Genomic DNA, 8,116 nt, shown 5'->3' on the forward strand with positions numbered 1-8,116 from the left:
AGTGTTTGCCTGGTGCTAGACCAGTGTAAGGACCTTATAAATCTAATCTATTTTTATGCAAATACATTGATTGATCTTATTTACGAAGAGACTTTTCCATCTTCAGATGTGGACTTGGGGTGGAGCTTCGCTTTCTCTGTCAACTTTACCTGTAGTGTGATACTTTGGGCCGAGCCTACAAAAATACCCCCGGGAGCTAAATTTCTGCAGTGACTTTCAGCATCTCTCAGCAGAAAGTCTGCAAGGTACCGGAGCAGTCAGACAAACCAGATGTAGTTTTAGCACGAGAAGGAGCGGTGGCATATGCTTTCTGGGAACTAAAAGAAGATGCTACGGTCTCACCTTTCTCCTTTAAGGTGGTTATATATGCTGGCAAGCCACCAGCTCGCGGGGCCTCTAGAGCCATGCCTGGCTCTTAGCCGGCGTGTTTATGCAATTCAGAACTAAGCCAAAGAGCTGCCGACCTCTGTGAAGGGCAGAGAGTCTTCCTCGGTGCATTCAGAGAAAGCTTTCCCATGCCCTGAAACAGGAGGTGAATCTTTGAGAAGGGCTGATGCTGAAGTGCCCCGGTCTCACATAACGTTCGGGGCCAGGTTCTTCTTTACGTGGAATAGGTGTAGTGTGTTTGTTAAAACTCTCTCCAAACCTCAGTGCTCTCCGAGACAGAAATGGAGCTGTTTATCAATAATAGATAGGTTTGTTTTTCTATTTGTCCTTATTTCTTGGGAGCTGAAAGTGCATATCCTAGCACCGAGCCTAGCGTAACGCGCCTTCTTGCTCCTCTTCTCTTGGAAAACCTCTTGCAGTGTTTTACATAACTCTTCCTGCAGAGTTGACTCCCGGCGCTGATGCGAATGTGCAGAGGCTGTAGCTGTGCGAGGGAGGGTGGATGGGCTGTTTTATGTTCTCCTTGGGAGGCTGGAGTTGAGGAAGCCGCTTTCCAATCCTGGCGTGCTGGGCCAAAAGCGTGCGGGAAAGGAGGGGAGATAAGAGCGCTCGGATCAATTGCCCTGAGTGCGAATAAGAGGAAGGGAGAAGACGACCCCTGGGGCCTAATTAGCATGCTGGGTAGACATTGGGTGTCATGAACAATGATCCTATTATTATCGGACTTCATAATTAATAGATAATGAATAATTAATGAAGCATCATTTAACTGTAGTCTGGACTTACATTCAAATGGAGGTTTTTGCAGTCATTAGGAAGAAATCCTTTTCCTTGTATTGAAAAATGCAGTGCGCTTTCAAGTGTGGTTGTGTGTCTTCTTTTAATCCCTTAAATATTTAACCGTTGGGATCTTAGCTCGGAGGTGTTTCAGAGGGGAGCTGCCAGCCCTGTTACATATATGCGAACCAAGTTTGCGAGGCAATCTCCATCCTAAATATCTTTTTCGTTTGGTTGGTTTGGTTTTTCGCAGCCCCAGCAATATTTGTATTACTTTTTTTCATGGTGCAGCCATTACAAACAGGCTTCCTTTTTTTCTCCTGCCCTCTCTCTTTCCTTTAACTTGTCTTTTGAATGCAGAGTGCCGTATGGTCATTTTAAATCGGTAGGTGCCCTGCCCAGATAATGTTAATATCTAATTTCAGGGCTTGTCTGATAAAACGGCAAAAACCATTCCAAAGGAGGAGCTTCCAGAAGGGGATGCTGCAGAAAAAGGAGGATACATCAATGGGATTGTCGAGCAGAGACTTAAAATGCCCCCTCTTTGAAAGCAACGGCAACATCCCTGGCAATGCTGCTCTTGAGCCTGTAGATTAGAAACTAAAATCTCCTTGGGGAATGGCAACGTCCAAAAGCAGCATAATGCTCATGTCTTTATTCTAATGTGGTCATTTGCTTTTCATTTTGAATGAAGTAGCTGTTTACATAGTAATCAGCAGACACTTACGTGCACAGATTGGACAATATGCTGACAGGCTCAGATCTGCTTGTGACTCAATTCTGAATAATTAAGTATCACTCCTCGCGGTGGCTGGGGTTCACGAGGAAGCCTTCCGAGGAGAATTAACCTTAAGGAGGAATGATTTTTAAAGCATGGTGCAGCAGATTGCCACGCAGAGTGACCTCTGAGGATGTGAGGCGCGGTTTGGGAGTCTGTTAAGGTGATGTGGGCAGAGCCTGGGACCAGGGTGAGGGAATACTCTGAGCTGGCTGGCGAAAGAGGTGCGACCCGGTGGCGTTCCGGCTCCTGTGGTTCCTAAGTCCTACCAGGTGGTTGTTAAGTGCCTCAGTGCTTGGAACCATGAAATGAGCGTAAAACTTCACGTGGGGATCTTGAGATACGGTTTCGCTTGTCTCAACAGCTGTCTCAGATTTTTGAAAGTCTTTTTAACATGTGCTTATTACAGTTCAGGACCTCAAGGGTCTTGGTTATGAAAAAGGGAAACCGGTTGGTTTGGTGGGTGTGACGGAGCTCTCCGAAGCCCAGAAGAAACAGCTGAAGGAGCAGCAGGAGGTAATGCCCTGAAATTATTTCCAAATTCATTTGTGTACCAGTGTACTGTGTTGCAGCACGGCTGGGTTAGGTGGGAAAATGGAGGTGGAGATAGCAAAGAAACTTTCCCAGTGGCCCACAAATAAATCCCTAGGATTTGTGCTGAACGCCTAAGAATCCTGTGATGCTGCAGTCAGCAGAAATATTAGAGGACTTTGGGGAATATGAATTAAGCCAGCCAATTGCTGTCCTACCAAACTAAAACCCAAAATCTATAAGGTCTGTTGTGTCACATCTGCAGCTGGTTATGTATGGCTTCAGCAGTGGGGAGAAGGTGAGTGGATACTTGCAAGTGTTGGGGGGGAACGAGAGCAGAATCGGCTTTTGCGAGAACACGAGGGTGGTGGTTCAGCTGTGTGGGGACGATCAGGTGGCAGCAGTCCTCAGTGTTAATATCAAGGTACTTCTGTCAGAGGAACCAGCGCATAATGCTGCTGTTTGATCTGAGAAGCGAGCGGATGAGATCAAACAACAGCGCTGCCTGTTGGGATTTGTAGTTGTCATAACCTGTATTCCGTACGGCAGCCGGGGCGGGTGCGGGCTCTGCTGCAGAACTCCGTGTGCATCTGTGGCAGATCTGCGGCCTGAGAACGGGTTGTCTTATTGAGTGCGCTGTTGCGTCTCTTCCCCTAGATGCAGCAGATGTATGATATGATCATGAAGCACAAGCGAGCCATGCAGGAGATGCAGATGATGTGGGAAAAGGCGATTCAGCAGCACCAACACGGCTATGACAGCGATGAAGAGGTGGACAGTGAGCTGGGAACGTGGGAGCACCAGCTTCGCCGCATGGAGATGGACAAGACGCGAGGTGTGTAGGGAGCTGCCGGGCAAACCTCCTGCTCTGTGCTTGTACAGAGCCCTCCAGAGGGAGACGCCTGAGATCACGTTGTTGGCGTGGGAGGTGCAGGGTCACTTTTCGCTGGTCTGTGCTGTGGCTTCCCTGCCTGTCGAGTGGAGATAATAACCGTCTGTTGCCGTGAGGCTTTATGCTTCACAAACCCTCTGAAATTCCCAGTCAAAGAACACTGCGTTATTACGGGTTTCTCTCATCTGTGTCTTGGGCAGAGTGGGCTGAGCAGCTGACGCAGATGGGCAGAGGGAAGCATTTCATCGGAGACTTTCTTCCACCTGACGAGCTGGAGAAATTCATGGAGACGTTCAAGGCGCTGAAGGTGAAATAGCAGGGACTTCACGGGGTGGTGGCAATGCTTCAGACTTGTCCCGTAGCAGCGAGGGAAAGATCTCAAGTGTGCTCGGCCCTTTTTCACAGCAGTTAGCTACCTTGCGGCCTCGAGGGACTTCTGCCCTTACGCTGGGAGCTCTGTTACTTTTGGGGGAAACAAGAGGGTTGTTTCTTGCTCTTTGCAGAGAAAGGGCCGTAGCAAATTAGAGAACGGACTATTGGGATGGGATTGGAGTGTTAGCTGAAATTACAGACAAGCCTCTCGGACTACCCACCGTTTGTCTGCTGTTGTTGTTTCCAGTAAGTGGCTGCTGATCCCAAACAAGGAAAATTTTTATCCAGATGATTGCAGTGAAGTGAAAATATAAAGCCTACAAAAAGCTTATGCAAAGCACTTCAATACCTGCCAATTCTTCCTAAACCATAGAACTTCTTGGTGCTGGCACATCCCTCATAATGTTTTCGTGTAGCCAGCATGGGGTCTGATGTTCCTTGGGGATCCTGGCTTGAATGAGAACCGTATCTGAAGCTTGATCCAGTGAGCAACTTTAAATTCAAGAGCTAAATATTTCTCAGCTTAATCTCACAGTAGCATTCGCTGCTTCTTGCAGATTGTGTTATAGGGCTGTGCAATGCTTTATCATTTACCCATTTTCTTCTCTGCAGTGGTGTGGAACTGGAATCCTAAGCAATCATGCTAGTTATTAATTGTTTGCCAGAACCATCCTAACTTTGAGTAGCTGAAGCTGGTTTTCCCCTCCTCTGACCCCCAAAGATAGGCGCGTGTGAAAAATAACCAACGCTCCCTTTTGTGTCTCTGCAGGAAGGACGTGAGCCAGATTATTCCGAATACAAAGAGTTCAAACTGACTGTGGAAAACATAGGTTATCAAATGCTAATGAAGATGGGCTGGAAGGAAGGCGAGGGACTTGGCTCGGATGGACAGGGGATTAAAAACCCAGTCAGCAAGTAAGCAGAGTTCTTCTACTATTGATTTAGTCCTTTCCTCTTGGGCTGATAATTGATGCTCCTGCCCTGGCCTACTGGAAGCAGCTGCAATGATGTGACTGTAATTCATCACTTGAACAGAATATGGAATCCTCATAGCAAAGGAGAAAAATGGTTTCTGACTTCTTTGGGGTTCCCTCCCCCCGAGGCCTGGGTTTGTTACCTGATTTCAGGCAGGAGGTATGGTCTGAGCCAAGAGTATTTTGTTTCTAATCTCAGTTTGCGTAGTGCGTTCTTCTGAGCGGTGCCTTCTCCCCACTTTCCCTGTCTATAAAATGAAGATAATACTTGTCTGCACCTCACCTCTCCCAGGGCATGTAAGGATTAAATCATGTCTTCAAAGTCATAAATTTATTTAAGTATTAAAGAACGTGCCTTTTGCATCTGAAGCGCCGTTGGTGCCTGCTAGCTTGTCCCTGGTGTGCTGTGGGTGAGAGGCGATTACCAAGATTGCTACAGCTAAACCTGGGTTTGAAAGATATTTCAGTCCAGATCAGCATCAGAGAGCTTTGTGTGTGATCGTGCAACTGCCTTGACGTCACTCTTTTGCACAGAAGCTTTCTGATTTGATTACGCTTTGTATATAATAAAGCTTTATGAGAGTTCTCTCCAAAAATAGACGAGCATCTCTTTTTAGGTAGATCATCTGTTGGTAACATATGCTGAACTTCAAAACCAAATATTGGGGATAGGAAATACTCTGAATTGTTTTTTAGCGTTAGATCCCTTTAGAAATATCAGTAGTTTGTTTACTGCACAATAGAAAGTATCTCTACAAAGCACTTCTGCTCCTCTTTCGCAAGAAGATCTCTCTGGCAACATGCTTACTGGTTCAGGGAAGTCTGGCCATAAAAGATCGCTGTAATCAAAACAGGTTTACAGGCAAGCGTCGTGATTTGCTTGGGCTCTGCCATCTCTGATGTCCTTAGAATGGGTAAGAAAGTGCTGCTGCAGGTGGAAAGGAACTGCTTCCGCTTCGGGACCGTTCTGGAGTGAAGGGATGGGAGGCAGACACGTTCTTTATCAGTTCTGTGTCCCTCCAGTCGCTGAGGTGCAAATCAACGTGTTTGATTGCCAACGGTCAGTCTGCCAGGCAGAGCGCCATTCAGCAGCGAGGCCTCCAAAGCATAGACGGTACTTCTGGTCCAGCTGAAAAAGGTTAAGCAAATATATGTTGACACTCCTACTTCCATCTAACAATAGCAAGCGTCATTGGTTTGGAAGGGCAACGTAAGAAATGTGGTAAATGCAATAAGCTGCTCAGTGTTAGCTGTCTGTCTTGATGCAGCGCGCCCTGTGTGATGATGTCCAGTGCTCCCTGATGCTTGTTCTCTGAGCAGGTATTTCTGGTGAAGAGGAAGGTGATCTGTCACAGAATCCCAGCATCCCAGACGGGTGGGGGCTGGAAGGGCCCCCCGGAGCTCCCCCATCCCCCCCCCCGCCAGAGCAGCGGCGCCTCCAGCAGTGGCACAGGACGGCGTCCAGGCGGGTTTGGGATGGCTCCAGAGGGGGAGACTCCCCCACCTCTCTGGGCAGCCTCTGCCACTGCTCTGCCGCCCTCACAGCAGAGAAGGCCCTCCTCAGGTGGAGATGGAACTGCCCATGGTCACGTTTGTGCCCGTTCCCTCTTGGCCTGTCACTGGGCACTGCTGGAACCAGACTGTTCCCATCCCCCCGGCACCTCCCTTGAAGGATTTATCAGCGTTGAGAAGATCCCCCTCAGTCTTCTCTTCTCCAGACTGAACAGCCCCACGTCCCTCAGCCCTTCCTCAGCAGAGAGATGCTCCACTCCCCCCATCATCTCCGTAGCCCTTTGCTGGACCCTCTCCAGCAGTTCCCAGTCCTTCTTGACCCGGGGAGCCCCGAACTGGACACGGCGCTCCAGATGTGGCCTCCCTGGGGCAGAGCAGAGGGGGGGGATGACCTCCCTCCACCTGCTGGCCACACTCTGCTTGATGCCCCCACATCTGCTTACCTCGGGGGCTTTGTTCCCTCTTTCCAAACAGGGGAACTACTGCTGTGGATGGAGCTGGTTTTGGCATCGACCGTCCCGCCGAGCTGACCAAGGAGGACGATGAGTACGAGGCATTCCGTAAGCGGATGATGCTCGCCTACCGTTTCCGACCAAATCCATTGGTAAGGTGGTCCCGAAACCGGAGCAGACACAGTGACAAATCCATTGAGGCTTCTGTGCGTATCTTGGAAGGGTGGGAGTGTTCCTAGTGCTTAGCCAAGAGAGCAAATGCTGCGAATGTTTCTCTTTGATTCTCTTCTCATGCTGAATTGAATTATCGTTACCAAAACATCCATAGATGAGCAGTTTTCCTTGCTATAATTTTTTTTTTTTTTCCATATAAAAGCCCCTGGTTTTATACTTTGTACATACCAAATAAAATTAAACTCTACGCACAAAAGCAGCAGATGGGTTGTCCAGAAGTCCGTGGTTTATTTTGAATAATTGTTTTCCTGGTAGCAAAAGGCTTGTGAGTTTGCGTTTGCCTCTGTTAGATGCAGCATGCCAGCACAGCTAGAGAGCTACTTTTGTAATTTTTGATGGAAAACCTCAGGTTTCACTGTCAGTTATGTCATGTTTCAGTGGCTTTTTCAGATAATTAAGCTCACATGCTCATTGTTCTGTGAAGACAGCAATTTTGATTAATTTTCTTTTGTTATTCCCCACAGAACAATCCACGGCGACCTTACTACTGAGAATGTTTTGGGGACGATGTGTTTTTCAAAGCAATTGTAACTTGACTGTGAAATGTTATGAAACTGCATTATCATTCTCTTATTTGCTGATGTTGTAAAACTTATTGAAGTCGCGATACCATCTTTTCAGCCAGAAGAAAGGCCGGCGAGCCCGCTCGCTGCACACTCGAGCGTCACGACAGCGGTGTGGTAACGGGGCCTGGGTGGTGTGGAGAGAGGAGGAGAGAGCGGGTGAGAGCGGAGATCTTTACGCGGTGCCCTGCTGGCGGTGGAAGGGTCGCACCAAAGATACCGATGGGAATAGTTCAGGGACTCCATTCGCGTTTAGCTCAGTGCCATGTCACAAGGAAAGCATTTTTTTTTGCCGAACGGCAGATCCTCTGTCATTCAGATGCGCGGCTTGTGCTGCTCTGGGGTTGGGGTTTTGTTTGTTTGTTTGTTTGTTTGGGTTTTTTTTTAATTGCAAATACAACAAGGGCCCGTCTTGACCCGGCTTTTGGGGCTATGGTTCAGTCAGGCTGTTGTTTCCTGAAGAACTGGGTTCTGACGCTGTCACGGAGCCAGAAATATAGTCTGACCTTCAACTGACATTGCAAAAGCAGTGCCTAGTTGTTTTTATCTCTGCCCTGTGCAAGACGAGGCGCGGGTCGGTGTGGAGCGGGGCGGCGAGGGTTGAGGGGCGCAGGGCAAGCTCGTTCCGCTTCAGAGGCGACAGC

At 48.3% G+C, this 8,116-nt stretch overlaps 1 protein-coding gene across 1 annotated transcript in view; it reads left to right on the forward strand.

The window, feature by feature from the left end:
- Positions 1 to 7,473, forward strand: part of SUGP1 (SURP and G patch domain containing 1) — a 19,696-nt gene extending 12,223 nt beyond the window's left edge. The window contains exons 9-14 of the mRNA XM_009881665.1: positions 2,352 to 2,458; positions 3,131 to 3,308; positions 3,566 to 3,672; positions 4,507 to 4,652; positions 6,698 to 6,827; positions 7,374 to 7,473. Of these exons, the coding sequence (XP_009879967.1) occupies positions 2,352 to 2,458; positions 3,131 to 3,308; positions 3,566 to 3,672; positions 4,507 to 4,652; positions 6,698 to 6,827; positions 7,374 to 7,400 (695 nt within the window). The 3' untranslated portion in view covers positions 7,401 to 7,473. The remainder of the gene's footprint in view (positions 1 to 2,351; positions 2,459 to 3,130; positions 3,309 to 3,565; positions 3,673 to 4,506; positions 4,653 to 6,697; positions 6,828 to 7,373) is intronic.
- Positions 7,474 to 8,116: the final 643 nt, after the last annotated feature.

This window comes from Charadrius vociferus, unplaced genomic scaffold (genome assembly GCF_000708025.1).
Source record: "Charadrius vociferus isolate BGI_N301 unplaced genomic scaffold, ASM70802v2 scaffold133, whole genome shotgun sequence".
Taxonomy (NCBI): Eukaryota; Metazoa; Chordata; class Aves; order Charadriiformes; family Charadriidae; genus Charadrius; species Charadrius vociferus.